The sequence below is a fragment of the Pan paniscus genome, chromosome 10 (genome assembly GCF_029289425.2).
Source record: "Pan paniscus chromosome 10, NHGRI_mPanPan1-v2.0_pri, whole genome shotgun sequence".
NCBI classification, from domain to species: Eukaryota; Metazoa; Chordata; class Mammalia; order Primates; family Hominidae; genus Pan; species Pan paniscus.
Genome location: NC_073259.2, coordinates 7,467,292 through 7,486,331, shown reverse-complemented (window position 1 = coordinate 7,486,331; position 19,040 = coordinate 7,467,292). Strand labels below are relative to the sequence as shown.

The window sequence follows — 19,040 nt, the reverse complement described above, 5'->3', positions numbered from 1 at the left end:
AAGAAACAAAAAAACACACCACAGCAATCTCTTAACCAAACTTTGAGACCACTGACTTGGATCATGTCCTCCTAACTCCTCTGTCTGCTGGGGCTTCATGTCTTTTCATGCAGCAGACCCAGGCTGTTCTTGAGTAAACCTTGCTCCATGCTGCCATGTGTCTGGGCTGCCCATCTGTGCTGCATGTAATGAGCTCTTGCTGCTGTGCATACTGACCATGGAAAACCATCAGCTCTGTCCGGCCTTGCCTTCAACCCCACTTAACATTCACACATGCAATTAAAAACCACCAGCTGTTAGACAGGGAGAGATGAATGTCTCAGTATCCAAAGGCCAGTTCAGCTCTAAGACAGAGGAAGCCTTTTGTGTCTGCCAACCAAGTAACATTCTCTTGGGTCTTTCAATTTGTTTTCCAGAATGATGACAACTTCTTAAATATAATCTATGAAGCCTATCTCTTCAGCATGACTCAAGCAGCCATGAAAAAGACTACGTGACAGCAAGGCCTTTTAAAACTGATTTTCAAGGTCCTTCTAGAACTCCGGCACAAGGTTCTTTCATGTTGAGTGTTGTTTCCTTCAATGTTTCTGCCTTTAAAAAAAAAAAAGTATGTGTAATATGAAGTAAAATGTTTCAGACTTTTTTTATACTCAAGTGTTTTTTTATTATTATTATACTTTAAGTTCTGGGGTACATGTACAGAACATGCAGGTTTATTACATAGGTATACATATGCCATGGTGGTTTGCTGCACCCATCAACCCATCATCTACATTAGGTATTTCTCCTAACGCGCTTCCTCCCCTAGTCCCCCACCCCGCGACAGACCCCAGTGTGTGATGTTCCCCTCCCTATGTCCGTGTGTTCTCATTGTTCAATTCCCACCTGTGAGTGAGAACATGTGGTGTTTGGTTTTCTGTTACTGTGTTAGTTTGCTGAGAATGATGGTTTCCAGCTTCATCCATGCCCCTGCAAAGGACAAGAACTCATTCTTTTTTATGGCTGCATAGTATTCCCTGGGTGTATATATGCCGTATTTTCTTTATCCAGTCTATCATTAATGGACATTTGGGTTGGTTCCAAGTCTTTGCTATTGTGAATAGTGCTGCAATAAACATACGTGTGCATGTGTCTTGATAGTGGAATGATAATCCTTTGATTATAGTAGAGTTACAATCCTTTGGGTATATACCCAGTAATAAGTAGAGTTATAATCCTTTGGGTATATACCTAGTAATGGGTAATAATTAGAGTTATAATCCTTTGGGTATATACCCAGTAATGGGATTACTGGGTCAAATGGTATTTCTGGTTCTAGATCCTTGAGGAATCACCACACTGTCTTCCACAATGGTTGAACTAATTTACACTCCCAACAACAATGTAAAAGCGTTCCTATTTCTCCACATCCTCTCCAGCATCTGTTGTTTCCTGACTTTTTAATGATCACCATTGTAACTGGTGTGAGATGGTATCTCATTGTGGCTTTGATTTGCATTTCTCTAATGACCAGTGATGATGAGCTTTTTTTCATGTTTGTTGGCCACATAAATATCTTCTTTTGAGAAGTGTCTGTTCATATACTTTGCCCACTTTTTGATGGGATTGTTTTTTTCTTGTAAATTTGTTTAAGTTCTTTGTAGATTCTGGATATTAGCCCTTTGTCAGATGGGTAGATTGCAAAAAATTTCTCCCATTCTGTAGGTTGCCTGTTCATTCTGATATAGTTTCTTTTGCTGTGCAGAAACTCTTTAGTTTAATCAGATCCCATTTGTCAATTTTGGCTTTTGTTGCCATTGCTTTTGGTGTTTCAGTCATGAAGTCTTTGCACATGCCTATGTCCTGAACGGTATTGCCTAGGTTTTCTTCTAGGGTTTTTATGGTTTTAGGTCTTACATTTAAGTCTTTAATCCATCTTGAGTTAATTTTTGTATAAGGTGTAAGGAAGGGGTCCAGTTTCAGCTTTCTGCATATGGCTAGCCAGTTTTCCCAACACCACTTATTAAATAGGGAATCCTTTCCCCATTGCTTGTTTTTGCCAGGTTTGTCAAAAGTCAGATGGTTGTAGATGTGTGGCATTATTTCTGAGGGCCTCTGTTCTGTTCCATTGGTCTGTATATCTGTTTTGGTACCAGTACCATGCTGTTTTGGTTACTGTAGCCTTGTAGTATAGTTTGAAGTCAGGTAGTGTGATGCCTGCAGCTTTGTTCTTTTTACTTAGGATTGTCTTGGCTATACGGGCTCTTTTTTGGTTCCATTTGAAATTTAAAGTAGTTTTTTCTAATTCTGTGAAGAAAGTCAATGGTAGCTTGATGGGGATAGCATTGAATCTATAAATTACTTTGGGCAGTGTGGCCATTTTGATCATACTGATTCTTCCTAGCCATGAGCATGGAATGTTTTTCCATTTCTTTGTGTCCTCTCTTATTTCCTTGAGTAGTGGTTTGTAGGTCTCCTTGAAGAGATCCTTCACATCCCTTGTAAGTTGTATTCCTAGGTATTTTATTATCTTTGTAGCAATTGTGAATGGGAGTTCACTCATGATTTGGCTCTCTGTTTATTATTGGTGTATAGGAATGCTTGTGATTTTTGCACATTGATTTTGTATCCTGAGACTTTGCTGAAATTGCTTATCAGTTTAAGATTTTGGGCTGAGACGATGGGGTTTTCTAAATATACAGTCATGTCATCTGCAAACAGAGACAATTTGACTTCCTCTTTTCCTATTTGAATATTATTTCTTTCTCTTGCCTGATTGCCCTGGCCAGAACTTCCAATACTATGTTGAATAGGAGTATTGAGAGAGGGCATCCTTGTCTTGTGCCAGTTTTCAAAGGGAATGCTTCCAGCTTTTGCCCATTCAGTATGATATTGGCTGTGGGTTTGTCATAAATAGCTCTTATTATTTTGAGGTACATTCCATCAATACCTAGTTTATTGAGAGTTTTTAGCGTGAAGGGGTGTTGAATTTTATCGAAGGCCTTTTCTGCATCTATTGGGATAATCATGTGGTTTTTGTCATTGGTTCTGTTTATGTGATGGATTACGTTTATTGGTTCGTGTATGTTGAACCAGCCTTGCATCCGAGGGATGAAGCTGACATGATCGTGGTGGATAAGCTTTTTGATGTGCTGCTGGATTCGGTTTGCCAGTATTTTATTAAGGATTTTCGCTTTGATGTTCATCAGGGATATTGACCTGAAATTTTCTTTTTTTGTTGTGTGTCTCTGCCAGGTTTTGGTATCAAGATGATGCTGGCCTCATAAAATGAGTTAGGGAGGAGTCCCTTTTTTTCTATTGTTTGGAATAGTTTCAGAAGGAATGGTACCAGCTCCTCTTTGTACCTCTGGTAGAATTCAGCTGTGAATCCATCTGGTCCCGGGTTGATAGGCTATTAATTACTGCCTCAATTTCAGAACTTGTTATTGGCCTATTCAGGGCTTCGACTTCTTCCTGGTTTAGTCTTGGGAGGGTGTATGTGTCAAGGAATTTATCCATTTCTCCTAGATTTTCTTGTTTATTTGCGTACAGGTGTTTATAGTATTCTCTGATGGTAGTTTGTATTTCTGTGGGATCTGTGGTGATATCCCCTTTGTCATTTTTTATTGTGTCTATTTGATTCTTCTCTCTTTTCTTCTTTATTATTCTGGCTAGCAGTCTATCTATTTCGTTAATCTTTTCCAAAAACCAGCTCCTGGATTCATTGATTTTTTGAAGGGTTTTTTGTGTTTCTGTCTCCTTCAGTTCTGCTCTGATTTTAGTTATTTCTTGTCTTCTGTTAGCTTTTGAATTTGTTTGCCCTTGCTTCTCTAGTTCTTTTCATTGTGATGTTAGGGTGTCAATTTTAGATCATTCCCGCTTTCTTCTGCAGGCATTTTAGTGCTATAAATTTCCCTCTAAACACTCCTTTAGATGTGTCCCAGAGATTCTGGTGGGATATGTCTTTGTTTTCCCTGGTTTCAAAGAACTTACTTATTTCTGCCTTAATTTCGTTATTTACCCAGTAGTCATTCAGGAGCAGGTTGTTCAGTTTCTGTGTAGTTGTGCGGTTTTGAGTGAGTTTCTTAATCCTGAGTTCTAATTTGATTGCACAGTGGTCTGAGAGACTGTTTGTTATGATTTCCATTCTTTTGCATTTGCTAAGGAGTGCTTTACTTCCGATTATGTGGTCAATTTTAGAATAAGTGTGATGTGGTACTGAGAAGAATGTATATTCTGTTGATTTGGAGAGAAGAGTTCTGTAGATGTCTGTTAGGTTCATTTGGTCCAGAGCTGAGTTCAAGTCCTGAATATCCTTGTTAATTTTCTGTCTCATTGATCTGTCTAATATTGACAGAGGGGCGTTAAAGTCTCCCACTATTATTATGTAGGAGTCTAAGTCTCTTTGTAGGTTTCTGGGAACTTGCTTTATGAATCTGGGTGCTCCTGTGTTGGGTGCATATATATTTAGGATAGTTAACTCTTCTTGTTGCATTGATCCCTTTACCATTATGTAATGCCCTTCTTTGTCTTTTTTGATCTTTGTTGGTTTAAAGTCTGTTTTATCAGAGACTAGGATTGCAACTTCTGCCTTTTTTCTTCTTTCCATTTGCTTGGTAAATATTCCTCCATCCCTTTATTTTGAGCCTATGTGTGTCTTTGCACGTGAGATGGGTCTCCCGAATACAGCACACCGATGGGTCTTGCCTCTTTATCCAATTTGCCAGTCTGTGTCTTTTATTTGGGGCATTTAGCCCATTTACATTTAAGGTTAATATTGTTATGTGTAAACTTGATCCTGTCATTATGATGCTAGCTGGTTATTTTGCCCGTTAGTTGATGCAGTTTCTTCATAATGTCGATGGTCTTTACAATTTGGTATGTTTTTGCAGTGGCTGGTACCAGTTTTTCCTTTCCATATTTAGTGCGGAGTGGACCTCCAGCAAACTCCAGCAGACCTGCAGCAGAGGGACCTGACTGTTAGAAGGAAGACTAACAAACAGAAAGGGATACCATCAACATTAACAAAAAGGACGTCCACGCAAAAACCCCATCCGAAGGTCATCAGTGTCAAAGATAAATCCACGAAGATGGGGAAAAAACAGTGCAAAAAGGCTAAAAATTCCAAAAACCAGAATGCCTCTTCTCCTCCAAAGGATCACAACTCCTCGCCAGCAGGGGAACAAAACTGGATGGAGAATGAATTGACAGAAGTAGGCTTCAGAAGGTGGGTAATAACAAACTCCTCTGAGCTAAAGGAGCATGTTCTAACCCAATGCAAGGAAGCTAAGAACCTTGAAAAAAGGTTAGAGGAATTGCTAACTAGAATAACCAGTTTAGAGAAGAACATATATGACCTGATGGAGCTGAAAAACACAGCACGAGAACTTCGCGATGCTTACATAAGTATCAGTAGCCGAATTGATCAAGCAGAAAAAAGGATATCAGAGATTGAAGATCAACTTAATGAAATAAAGCGTGAAGACAAGATTAGAGAAAAAAATGAAAAGGATGAACAAAGCCTCCAAGAAATATGGGACTATGTGAAAAGACCAAACCTACATTTGATTGGTGTACCTGTAAGTGATGGGGAGAATGGAACCAAGCTGGAAACACTCTTCAGGATATTATCCAGGAGAACTTCCCCAACCTAGCAAGGCAGGCCAACATTCAAATTCAGGAAATACAGAGAACATCACAAAGATACTCCTCGAGAAGAGCAACCCCAAGACACATAATTTTCAGATTCACCAAGGTTGAAATGAAGGAAAAAATGTTTAAGGGCAGCCAGAAAGGTCAAGTTACCCACAAAGGGAAGCCCATCAGACTAACAGTGGATATCTCTGCAGAAACCCTACAAGCCAGAAGAGAGCGGGGGCCAATATTCAACATTCTTAAAGAATAGAATTTTCAGGGGCCAGGCGCGGTGGCTCACACCTGTAAGCCCAGCACTTTGGGAGGCTGAGATGGGTGGATCACGAGGTCAGGAGATCGAGACCATCCTGGCTAACATGGTGAAACCCTGTCTCTACTAAAAATACAAAAAATTAGCCAGGCATGGTGGAGGGCACCTGTAGTCCCAGCTACTCGGGCGACAGAGCGAGACTCCGTTTCAAAAAAAAAAAAAATAGAATTTTCAACCCAGAATTTCATATCCAGCCAAACTAAGCTTCATAAGCGAAGGAGAAATAAAATCCTTTACACACAAGCAAATGCTGAGAGATTTTGTCACCACCAGGCCTGCTTTTCAAGTGTTTTTGTTTTGTTTTGCTTTTAGAAATCACATCCTTCAGTACACCTGGTACTAAGAATTGAGCGGGTAGGAAAATTCTTTGCTTAGGTCACTCAGTAAATGCCAAGCTTAGTATGTTTCCTTAAATGTATGGAGCCACTTCAGAAGAATCAGTGTCTCCGTGAGAAGGGCTGTTCTCGGAGCTTAGTTCTTTATTAATAAGTCTGGTGGTTCTTTGAGCAGTGTGTAACTTCCATTGGGGAGCACCGTGCGCACAGTGCACGCCGACCACCAGGTGGCAGTGTCGTCCCACAAGTTAACCTACAAAGGCTTTAATGAGCCTTTGGAAGTAATGACGGTTTTCTTTTACCAGACAAAGTAAACCTTTCATTTGTAAAAACCCAGTTGGCATGTTTTACCCAATCCTTTGAAGGAAGTTATTTCTAAAGGTATTTATAGCTAGTTTCTAGAGGATAGATGTTCTGGGAGTTGACAAATGGCCCAGATTTCCTGCAACACTTCATCCATCCCAGCCCATGAAGCAGCAGGATGTGCCCGCCTAAGCTTCCGAATGGATAGTATATCACCCTTAGCAGAACACGCTGAGGGGGAGGGCACAGGAGATTGTCACTGTGATGTTCAGGGCGTCATGATCTGCAAGCTGTGTAGCAGATCGAGTTTTATGTTCGCAGAGATGAGGAGCTTAATCTTGGAAGGAGTCAGAAGAGCCCCTGCCAAGTTGTTAAGAGTATGTATGGGAATTCGTCCCTGCTGAGTATTCGTAATAAATAAAGCTTTGCGTTTCAATAGCCCTTCTTATTCTCCGATAATAAAAAGATCTTCGATTACTGCACAGCCGACAGGTGTTTTATTCTCATTTTATAGTTCATAAAATGGAAGCGTGAGGAAAACAGGTTTCCCTACCGTTTCTGAGACCTGGGCTTGGACTTTAAGCTCTAGACCTTTGTTCAGCCACAGCATCGAGTGAAAGCATTGTTAGAACACCACCTCCCCTACTCTCCCGCAGGAGGGTGCCTTTTCTTGTGAAGAGAAAGGGTGGGTGGAAAAGGGATTGACTGTTACTGAACCCCTGTTATGTGCCAGACCTTGGCGAGGAGTCTGCTGTGTTACCCTCCAACATTTAGGAAGGGGTGAGTTCTTTTGTTTCGTTGGTATCTCCTGCAACATCTAACATAGTGATAAACCATGCAAAGTTTTCACAAAACACTTGAAATTAATACTTGCATATATGGTATCTCAATATTCTTATAAGGAGAACAGGGCAAGGACAGAGACACGCTTGGATCTGTTATTCAAAGTCAGTGATCATAGTGCTTGCCTCAGCGATACATGCACAAAAATGGGGCAAAATCAATGATCTGATTAACTGCTGGATTCAAAGTCAGTGATCGTAGTGCTTGCCTCAGCGATACATGCACAAAAATGGGGCAAAATCAATGATCTGATTAACTGCTGGCAACCTTAACAATGTATCTTTGATCTTAATTACATGTTTAGAGTTGCTTCGCTAGCTAAGGAGAGATGAATTCCATACTTAATGTTCCTAACGTATTTGCAGTAGCAAATGGCTAATTTCATGAAATATTTATTCTTTTGCTTCAGAACTGAGTAAATAAAACAGAAAGAAGTATCAGTTGCAGTACCTAATGTGAGAAGGTGCCCATGTTCTGATGCGACAGAGGAACAAACCCAAGCCCAGCATGGTCAGACCTGCCCTGCAGGCTTCAGTCGGGCCTTTCTAGGTCAACACCACAGTCATCTGTTTTGAAAAATAATAAATTCTCCATCCTTTACTGGAATACATCATTTTGAAAGGGACAGGCCCAATTCATTTAGACCAAAGACGAAGTCACCCTTCAAAGGGCAGTTGGTGATGGAGTGCTTATTTCTTCTATACAGCAAAGCGGATGAGAGTGTCTTTGTACAAAAGGACTTTCTCTAGTGAGTCCAAGAAATAGATCAAAAGGGTTATCTAAGGCACCCAAAGCTAGATTTCATAAATAAATGGGCTTTTCTTCTTCCCACTCAGCCCAAATTCTGAGAACATCATGGACGCCACTCCTTAGGTGCCACTGGCTCCCAGGCAGCAGTTTTCACCTGATTGAATCTCAGGTGCAGCCCTGAGATTTCTGTTCGTAGAGGCAGCCTTATCCAGTGCAGTGGGCTTCAGCCTGGTAGACGTTCCAGAAGCCAGAGCCGTCCGGTGTGGGGAAGAGCACCCAGCTATGGAGTCACACAGACCCGCCTTCAACTCCTGAAGAAACGCATCTCTGGGACGTTGTTTTGTCACTTAGAAAATGAAAGACCCTCACAAGGTCCATATGAGGATTAAATGGGAGCAACGTATGGCAGACAGCCCCTCTGTGCCATGACTGCGGTGCGGGGGCCGTGCTCCAGTTGTTGGGAGAGGCCCGCAGCTGCTGGGCCGGCCTTTGTTTGCCGTCTACCAGGACCTGAGTGTTCAGTCTGGCATTGGCACTTAGGGATCTGTGGCCGCCTTGCTTTACCGCGTTCTCCCCCTCATTTCCTTATCAATGGAATGAAAACAGTAACACTTCTCCCTTCCTTATGAAGGAAGTGCCGCAGCTCTTTAAGAGGTCCACATACCCAGCAGTATATTACTTGTGACATACCATGTCGGTATTGTTCTTGCCCCTGCCGTTATGGGTAAAGCACCACCTTAATTGCAAGGCGGGAGAAGGCAGTGCTATTTGATAGGATTTGTACTTCCTGGATCTTCTGAAGAGAAACACTCTGCTCGGTCTCCCCCTTCAGAAGGCCAGGTATGCTGATAATTGCAGAGTGAGAGAAACCTTTGTTAGCATCTTCTAGAACTGTCTGGTGTGCATACCCAGCCCTACTGATACACATAGCCCCCTTGTACTGGCTTCTTCCAGCCCTTTTAAGAGGTAAGCCCTGGGCCAACAAACAAAAACAAAACAAAACAAAACAAAACAAAAACAAAATATCGCATGCTGAAGGATTGCCCTAGAAATCACAGATCTGTTGCATTTGGTAAGTTTGTTCTTCCCTCAGACACCAGCAGCCTGCCTGCCCTTTTCAGACCCAGAAAGGACAGAAAGACCTGCTTTCTTCCTCTTGAATGAGAAGGGTGAAAATCTGAGAGGAAAGTGCGTTTCCACCTCAAGAAATCTCAACTATTGAGTAACAGCCCTCTTTGGTTCTCAGGTATAAAGAGAGACCAACAGTCCACCCTTGTTAAGGCCTACTTCCCTGGAGTATGTGGTGCCAAGGATGGGAGGGGCACATTAGAAACGAGTGCTCTGAGCACCAGGCTTTGCTCAGTTTCCATTTGTCAGTGTAGATGCAGGAGGGGCGGGGAGGGGCAGAGTGCTGGGTGCAGTTTTAGGAACCATGTCTCTGGATTAATGTGGACAGATTGGTCGCTCGCTCCTATTAGCAATGAAGCCTTCTGTTTTCTAACAGGGCCTGCTCTCTTCAGACATGTGCCGCCTCCTCCCTTCTCCAAGAAATCAGCCTGCCTTGCAGGCTTTGGAACATGGAGTCATCTTGGAGGTCAAATGCGTCGTTTGCAGCACGCAGGCTGGGGCAGCGCGGCGTGGTGTAAAGGTGCGTGGCCGCGCAGGCTGGGGAGCCTGCCCAGCATTTTGCTGAACACTTGGCTTTCAGATCTCAGATGCTCTGCACCCCACTCCCTCTTACAATTAGAGGAGTGAGGGAGGTGGTTACAAATACTTGGTATATTTAACTCAACCTTGGGTATCTAGATAGATGTTCACTAAATTGAGTCATGAGTAATGCCTGCCAACAGCTTAGAGCCTTGAGAAAAGTACACAAATAAAAACTGCGTGTGCAGACTGTCAGGGGGGAGGAGAGCAGAGCACTGGGTGACTGGCACTCCCGGCGGCTGGGCAGTACAGACAGGCGCGTGGCCCCGCGCCAGCTAGCAGCCCAAGCTGTGCAGCCCAGGCTTCTGAGGGAGGCAGAAGAAAGAAATCCAAGCCTCGGACAAGTTAACTAAGGGCACGGCAGGAAGGAGGTAAAAATATGTACTAAGTAGGCAAGAGAAAGGGTGGGAGAGCAGACAGTCATAAGCCAAAGTCTAAGAATTTCTCTAAAAGTCTGAGGGCCAAGATGAAAGGCGCCAAATGTCTAGGGAGAAGCCAAGGTAAAGCGTCCTGCTGAGGTCGGCAGACACTGAAACAGACATGTGAGGGACGGGTGGGAGTTCTCAGCATTAGAGATGCTGGGGGACAAGCAGGGCCCCGTCTCCAAGACGACATTCTCCTGGCCCAGGATGGGAGCTGCAGCCCACCCAGCCGTGCACACACACAGTTCTGTGAATGCCCCAGCTCCTCCCTCCACCTGTCAGCCACACCTGGTACCTACACAATTGAAGGGGCTCAAAAGACCAAGGCGGCAGTCCCAAGATCTAGGCTGTCAGGAGCCCCTCATCCTGTGTGATGTAGTGTAGAGAATACTGCACTCAGAAAGCTCTGGGTTCTAGTCCCACCACCTCCTGTCTCTTTCGCCACCCAGATAAGTATCAAGGGGAAAGGATTTTCTGTGGTGTTAGTCGTAGGAACCTTGCAATGGTTGCTTTGGGCCAGAGCCACGCATGCTCCACACTGGCGTTTTCTACTTTGGATGGCAGCCCTGTGGGATGTGCCAGGCAAAACTGGCCCTTCCCCCGTCAGCCTCACGGGTCAGGTGTGTCCCAGCTTTTCTTATCGCCGCTTACGGCTCCGTCATAAGTCGGTCCAAAATTATTTTTGGTGTTGTTATATTTTCTGCCCATAGCACTTCTCCAGGGTCACTTGTTCCTTAGATTTTATTCCCTCCTGCATAGATAGAGGTTTCCCAGCATGCACAGAGGCTGGGAAACTGTGGCTTGATAGGAAATCTTGAGATAACGGGTCCTGAAAGGACAAGGAGCTCTGCCCGGCGGTGCAGCGCCCAGCCTGTGTGTGGATGGCCGCCACCCATCGGATGCCACGCTGGAGACACAGAGATGAGTAAGACCCAGCCCAGGCCCCGAGGATCTCACAGACCAGTGGGAAGGAGAGTTACTGTAGATGACGTCGTGAGGGCCATCACTTACGTGCAAATGGGAGGCCAGGGAAGGCTTCCAGGAAGAGGTGATGCCCATGCTGGTTCTCAAAGGGTGGGTAAGAGTTGACAAAATAAGGGGGCAGCAGGAGTTTAAGGCAAAAGAGATGGCATGAGCCAGGACAGGAAGGCAAGAAGCAGCAATAGTGTCTGTGTACATGTGTGCGTGTGTGTATGGGGTTGTGTGTGTGTGATTGGGTGGGAAGTGGGTAGAATACAAGCTATTCGGTGTTCTGGAACTCGAAAGACAGACTGGCAGGAGATGCGGCTGGCAAAGCACCGTCCAGCCCTTCCAGAGACCAGAGACTCCGTGAGGGATTCTGCCCTCTGCTCCCCACTGCCCGGGCCTGGCTGCCAGCAGGGCACCCTGCCCTGTCTGACTGTGACCAGGTGCATAGAGGCAGTGTCCTGCGGAGGGGAGGCGGGGCCCAGGGACCTGGGCTCTAGCTTCTGTATGGCCACTCACAGAGCAGGATGTGGCCGTCTCCCCCTCGGGAGTCTGTTCCTCTCTTTATGAGATAAGGAAGTTGATAATGCCAATAATAAAAAATAATAAAATAATGCCTCACACGCGAGGGGCTCCGTGCAGATGAGACTCAGCACGCCTGTGAGCTGTGTGGTGATGTGGGTGCCTGTGGGAGAGCACTTAGGAAATGTTAGTCCGATGGGGGCCACCCAAGCCTTGGGGTCTCAGGGAACCTCCTCTAACTCAGATACTGGGGTCACTCACTTCCCTATCACACCCCACTCTAACGTGAGCAAATGAGGAATAATTTCTTGTTCATGACTTCAGCTGAAGGCTGCAGAACATTTTGGAGGGATTTTGCAGAGAACAGATGTCCAAAAAGTTCTAAAAGTCAAAGATTCTGGAGGTTCAAGTCCTCTTTCTTCTTAAGTGTCACCCAGTTGTCCATCAATGGGGTGACCACGTAATTCATCATCCAAACTAGGATACTTCTGGGTGTGAACTCATCACACAGACAAAAGGCAGAAACATAGACTGTCCTGGGCAAATGCAGACAAATGATCCCCATGCATATCACCAGGTAGGCCCTGCCAAAATTCCAGCCGCAGGGATCCCTTAGATAAGCCTAAAAGAGTCAGACGGCAGGCGACAGCTCCCTTAGAGTCAGGAGGCTGAGTGGGCCAGCTCCATCATTTCTTCGCCCTGGATACTAAAGCCAGGCCGTGCAAACACAGGGCAGGTTCCCCTGTCAGACAAAGAGTCTCTACCAGATGTAGTTTCTTCCCATCTCACCATCCAGCCCCCTATCTCCTTTCAGGTCCTTCCTTCTGGTTAAGATGTTTGTTCAGGGGAAATCACTGTCAGAGGTGGCCCCTGGTCCTGAGTGTAGGGTGGCCACCACATTCTCTGCCTCCACATCACCTGGAGAGGCCGCTCCATCCCCAGATCGGGGTGCTCTGTGGCGCGTGGAATGGCCCTGCAGCCCTGGTTTGGCTCTGCCGTGGATGGGAGCCTCCTCCTTCGTGTTGCTCGCCTTTGCTGAGCCTGCTTAGAGAGCTCTGAGCTGGACCTCCACGAACAGGTCACTCCACGGGTGGCTGCAGCCGGCCAGGCTGCCTGCATGTGAGGGGCGGCCACGTGGCCCCTGCCTGCCTCTCTCAAGTGCCCTTTTGTGTTCAGCTGGGGCAACTCTGTGACCTTGGCCACAACAGGCACTTTATAAAATGGGAGCATGAGAAAGGATCTTGTGAGGCCATAATCCAAGCCTTTCCTTTGGCTGCTGAAGACAGGCCCAGAAAGGAGCCAGGGCCTGCCCCTGGAGAAGCAACTTGCTAATGGGGGCCGGGACCAAAACCTCAGTGAACCGCCGCAGCTGCCTCCTTCGCTCAAGGTGCCCCTTCCTCCAACACAGCACAGCTCTCTCCTCTCCCTCGGGGACTCAGGGATTAGTCAACCTTTAGAAGTGTTTATTTATAAAGCTGCTGCTTCTCCTTCCAGCATCTGAACGCATTCTGCAGGCATTAATTAAGGAGGCTGCACAGCAAGCCTGGGAGGCAAAGGAAAGGAGAGTTTGGGGGGTTCATTAAAGGACAAGTCACCCCTGCTGGGAGCCTCTCCTGTTTATTCTTTAATTTCTCAGTCTCTCCAGAACACAAGTACATGCACCGGCACACATACATATACACGCGTACACATGCACACATGCAAGACACACGCACACATACTTCACATATACATACACATCACACAAACATGCACACACATACACACACACTTCACATACATACACATCACACAAACATGCACACACATACACACATGCACATGTGTAAACATGCAATACACACAGATACACCTCATATACATACACATCACACACACAAACGCACACACGTGCACATGTGTAAACACATGCAACACACACAGATACACCTCACATATACATACACATCACACAAACACATACGCACATACATTCACACACGTACACATACGCACAAACACACATGCAATAGACATACACATTCACACAAGCCCATATACGTTCACTCACACATGCACACACATACATGCACACATTAACACAATACACCTCCACATAGCCACATCATAGACACACATGTACACACATTTGCACACACACGCCCCAGCCCATTTCCAGCAGTCTCCTGTTATCCTGTGGAACAAACCTCTGCCAATTCCATCCCAAGCATCCCTGAGTCTCATCCCCTGTGGTTTGGCCCCCACAGCACCCAGCGGATGCTCCCTCTGCAGCCAGGGAGAGGCAGGCAGAACCTCTTCACTTCACCTCACATGACCCTCAGCCCACACCCCTTCTCTCCACTTCTGCTCACTAAAAATTTCACTCCTGAATGTTGTGCACGCTCCAGCTCACACCATCTCCCCTGCTGTGGAGAGAGACGCACGATGCACGTTGAGTCTGGCTTCACTGCCAGCTCCCCGCCAGGGCTGGGAAGCTCCAGCCCTGGGTAACCACCGCCAGGAACTCTGTCCTGCGTTCTTCTGTCACGATCTTGGAGTTTTTTCTTGACGTTGAGCAGACCAGGGCAGCCTGCCCTTGGCAATGGGCCTAGGAAGCCGTGGTGCCAGGCTGCCCGCAGAGACCCCGCCATTCCCCACGTGGTCCAAGCCTCTGAAGCCCTAAACTTCTTGCCTCTGCTATTCTGCTGCTGTTGCTTTTTCTTTTCTCTCCCGACCCCACCCTCGGGCACACAAGCAATCAAGGTAATCTTGCTCCTTAGTGTATATAAACCTTCATCATTGGTTTGGACAAGGACGCTTTAAAAGTTCATTTCCTCCCTTTTACGTCCGTACCCCACTCCCATTCCCTACAACCCCTCAGCCATTGTATTCTGTTCAATGTGTTATTTTTTGTTTGTGTTTTTACAAAATGTATATTGTTTTGTGTGCGTGGCTTTATATTAATTCTACAGAGGTGTAAGATGCACACAGAAAAGTATGCAGAGTCCTCAGTGCACAACTCAGCGAAGTTTATAAACAGCCGTCTCTGTGTGTCTGCGTACGTGTGTTAACCCACATCCAGACAGCAATCTAGAACATTTCCGACACTCCAGAAGGTCTCGTATATACCCTGCTTAGTCAAACCAACCTTCCGGGATGTCACTATGCTGATTCCTGTCATCATAGGTTTCTTTCTGGAATTTCACATAAATGGAGTGACACAAAGCAGCGTCTTCACCGTCTTTTATCTGGATTCTTTCACTCCTCATTATGCCCATTTTTAATCACTGTGTCGTGTTCATTTGTATGAAACTCTGTGGACCTATTTTTTTTTAGGACAGGATCTCACTGTCACCCAGGCTACAATGCAGTGGCTCCATCATAGCTCACTGCAGCCTTGACCTCCTGGGCTCAAGTGATCCACCTGCCTCAGCCTCCTGAGTGGCTGGGACCACAGGTGCCCGCTGCCACGCCCAGCTTATCTATTTTTAATTTCTGTGGTTCTGTGTCATGAATCCCGTTCTGGCTTTCCCTCCACTGACTGCCACGTTTAGGTGTCCTCCTCATCGCCATGTGCACGTGTCGTCCGTCAGTGCTCCATGCAGTGCTCCACCACGGCATCCGCCACTCTGCCACCAGCTCCGCGGGGATGGACGCACAGGCCCCAGTCACGGCCCTGCCCCGAGGAGATGCTGGTCGTCTTCCTGCTCATTCACTCCCCTGTGCTGCACTGCTGGGGTCAGACAAGGCTCCATCCATGAACCCATGACTTCAAAAGAAAGAAACCTTTGTCCTCAAATTTGGTAACAGGCAAACGGTCTGCGTGGAAGCCCTGTCTGCAGCCTCTGCTCACTCCAGGACGTGCTGCCCTCACTGCTCCTCTGACGTGCCCCCGGCTCAAGGCTGAGCATTCCCGTATCCACGCAGGAAGGCCGGGGGACTGGCTCCCAAACAGCGGCCAGGACCTTGGGGGCACCCAGGGAGACTGGGGCCCTGCACCTCAGGGCTTTGGATCCAGGTCTGGGACGAGCCCTGGGAATCAGCATGGGAGCAGTGGCAGCCATCCTGTGGCCCTGAGGGGAGCTGGCTGGAGGACAACCTGAAATGCTGAGGGCAGCAGGAGGAAACACGGAAGGAACCTGCGTCCTGGGTGACATCCCGGACCTGCTGCACTCGCCGGCCCTGGAGCCACCTGCCTCTGGCTTCGTGTGAGCTGTCACACTGTTATTATTATTTCGGTCCTCAAGTAGGGGTTTCCTGCTCCTTGCAGCCGGAAGCAGTAAGTGGTACCCACCCCGCCCCTGCTGGGCAGTCTTCTGATGGCTCTGAGCTCCCTGAGGTGGGGGCGAGGCAGGGTCTGTGCTCCACTCTGAGGGCCCAGTGGAGCAGCAGGTGTTCGAACACATAGGGTTTACCCCAGGCAGAAACCACCCTCATAAGGGCATGAGACCCAGGCAGAGCGAGCTCTCTGGCCTCTTGGTATTTTCTTTTGTGTCTGTCTTCTCAGCAGCCTATGAGCTCCTCCAGGGCAAAAAACTGCCATCATGCTAAGGGGTTCTGGACCCTGGGGCCAGGCACAGGGCCAGGGACAGAGTGGGCAGGTAACAAAGGCTTGCTGGGCACTGTGGGAGAGAAGGGAACGGAGGCATGGAGGAGCAAGAGAAAAGGAGAAGTGGAAGGCCAGACAGGCAGAGAAGGAAAGGTTCGTGGAGAGCAGTCTCTTCATGGGGACCCAAGGAGGCCCCACCAGAGAGGAACTGAGGCTGTGAAACGAAAGGATGGAGGCCTGAGGGACCCAGGCCAGTGGACAAGTGAGCCCGAGCAGATGGAACCATCCCCATGCCCATCTGGTTGTCTCCTCCTCCTCCACCTCCTCCTCCTCCCCCTCTTCCTCCTCCTCTTCCTCCTCCCCCTCTTCCTCCCCGTCTTCTTCCTCCTCCTCCCCCTCTTCCTCTCCCCTTCATCCCACTCTTCCTCCCCTCTCCCTCCCCCTCTTCCTCCTCCTCCCCCTTACTCTTCCCCTTCTTCTTCCCCCTCTTCCTCCTCCCCTCTTCCTCCTCCTCCTCCCCCCTTCCTTCTCCTCCTCTTCTTCCTCCTCCTTCCCCTTCCTCCTCCTCCCCCTCTTCCTCCTCCTTCTCCTATCCTCTTTTTCTTCCTCAACCTTTTCCTCCTCCTCCTCCTCCTTCCCCGCCTTACCCCTCCTTCCCCACACTCTGAAATGAGCACATGGCTCAGACTGAGAGGACAAACCTCCAGCTGAATTTAGTTGTAGCTGTGTTTCCCCAAAATGCTTTGAGGATTCATCAGAACCAGTAGCTGCCTCTCTGCTTCCTCATCTACACACCTAATTTTGTAGCTTCAGAACAGGTGTGACTCAGGCAGAGGAAGGGCTACACAGGTGTCACTGTGCCCACCCCTAGGGAGACTGCTACAGACAGACTTCCCGGTGGGACCCGGCCCCCACCCATGCATGGTGGCCACGGGCATGAGGAGGCTGATAATGACAAGGGGAGCCATGATGACCACAGGGCTTATAGAGATCTCGCCATTTGCTGAGCAATGTGGAGGAATGTTACACACACCATGTCGCCTCCCCCGACACCTGCAGGGCAGGTATCATTGCCCTGCATTCTATTGAGGAGGAAATTGAGTTGGAAGTGCCCAAGATCACGTCGTTAATAAATGGCAGGGCCTAAACAAGCCCTTAGCCGCTACAACACTCCTTGTTGCCACTGTGTTGGAAGCTTAATCAGGATTAATTCTTCTTTCAAACTCAAATGCTACCCCCGTTGTGTTAACCTCTTCAGAAGTGTCTGCCAGTGTGTTCCGTAATGATCCAAGAGCCCTTCTCACATTTATCCTTGACTATTACGGTCTTCACGTTGATTGTATCCCTGGTGTATCTCTGAGCGCAAGGATCCCATCCCCTCGCCTCTGTATCGCCCCTGCTGTGCCTGACATGGAGAGAGGCCCATCCCACGAAGCCTCGCGCAGGCAGTGCGGTGAGTGCAGGCAGCCTGGGCTCGGTGGTCCTGGCTCTTTCGTGAATGGGGCATGACGCCGAGGAGGGCCCTTCTCTCCTGGTCTCAGTTATGTTTCTGGAAAGTTGAGGGCTGAGCTCTGGTAATTCCAGAAGCCCCTTTAAGCATGAGCATTTGATGGCTCCCACTCGCCTCTGCCACTTCCTCCGGGACTGTTTCCAGAGAGGGAACCAGGGTCCAGAGTCCTCCTCTATCCTCCGAGCCGTGCCCAAGGATTTCAGCAAGGGGACATGAGCCCGACTAAGGCGAGCCATGGGGCTGGCCCCTGAGGGCGGTGGGCCAAGGGAGCAAGAGTTCACCAGTGAAGGCCAGCCACAGTCACGAAACGGTCACACCCGTAATTCCATTTCTCTAACAGGAGACACTTGCACCATCTCTGTATGTTTCCCCCATCAGGAGGAAGTAGGTGGACTCTTCCTAAGGCCAATGGGATTCATTTTAATCCCATCATGGCAGTCTGTAAGGCAATGTTTTCTTCACGGATTGCTTGAAGGAGAACCCGGACAGCAGCCCTGGCTCCTGGCTGGTCTTCATTTGTTGGCCCTGGATAATGCCGACCCTGGTGTGACCCTCAGTAGACCCTTGACCAGCCCTCTCTGGCGTTTCTGGAATGCTGTCCTTGGGGAGCTCAGAAGAGCAAATTCCCAGCAAGCTGCCAGCCTGGACCAGGCATCCTTCCTGGAAGCTGGCCTGGTTCTCCGAGGAAGCATTCGGCTTCCTGCCAGGCTAGCCCCGCTCCTCACTCTCACTGCTGTGAGTTGCCTCCTCCAGGCTGCTGTGGCCTCTGGGCTTGGCCCGGTGCTCTGAGCCGCACATGGTTACATCTCAGCACGTTTCCAACACCTCGGATTAGCTGGCGTGGGCCCCAGTATTTCTAATGGCAGGGCTTAGGGACTGATTTCCACTGCAGTGGTGGCTGCCCGGCCAGGTGCTCATGCCCACCCTCCTGGTGTAACGCTACACGTGCTGGCTGCCCACCTCCTCCGGGCTCTGACCTGGCATGGCTGCAGAGGTGCAAATCTAAGTGAAGTAGGGAGCTGAAAGGGAGGCTGTGAGGACTTCTGATTCAAAGCAACTCTCCCAGGATTCCATCCCCCTCCCTCCTGACTGCTGGGCAGCCAGGGCTCTGGCCGGCATGGCTTCTGGGCCCCTCTGCTTCCCCTTGTCCTCCTCAGCCTCAGCTGACTATGTAGTCACAGCCTCTTGCCTGCCCTGAAAGGGATGGAAA

At 47.9% G+C, this 19,040-nt stretch overlaps 1 protein-coding gene and 1 pseudogene across 3 annotated transcripts in view; both read left to right on the top strand.

The window, feature by feature from the left end:
• DCP1B (decapping mRNA 1B) overlaps window positions 1–9,343 on the top strand; it is a 75,091-nt gene extending 65,748 nt beyond the window's left edge. Inside the window, exons 9-10 of one of the 3 annotated variants that reach the window (XR_008620324.2) lie at window positions 417–551; window positions 4,905–9,343. Coding sequence is in view for 1 of the 3 variants with exons in the window: in XM_003820364.7 (XP_003820412.2) it covers window positions 417–497 (81 nt within the window). In the remaining 2 variants the exon portion in view is untranslated. Of the gene's footprint in view, window positions 1–416; window positions 650–4,871 lie in introns of those variants that run through there. The other 2 variants (XR_008620323.2, XM_003820364.7) reach the window with 2 other exon arrangements.
• A 6,941-nt stretch (window positions 9,344–16,284) lies between these two features.
• LOC117975291 (uncharacterized) lies at window positions 16,285–16,993 on the top strand (annotated as a pseudogene).
• Window positions 16,994–19,040: the final 2,047 nt, after the last annotated feature.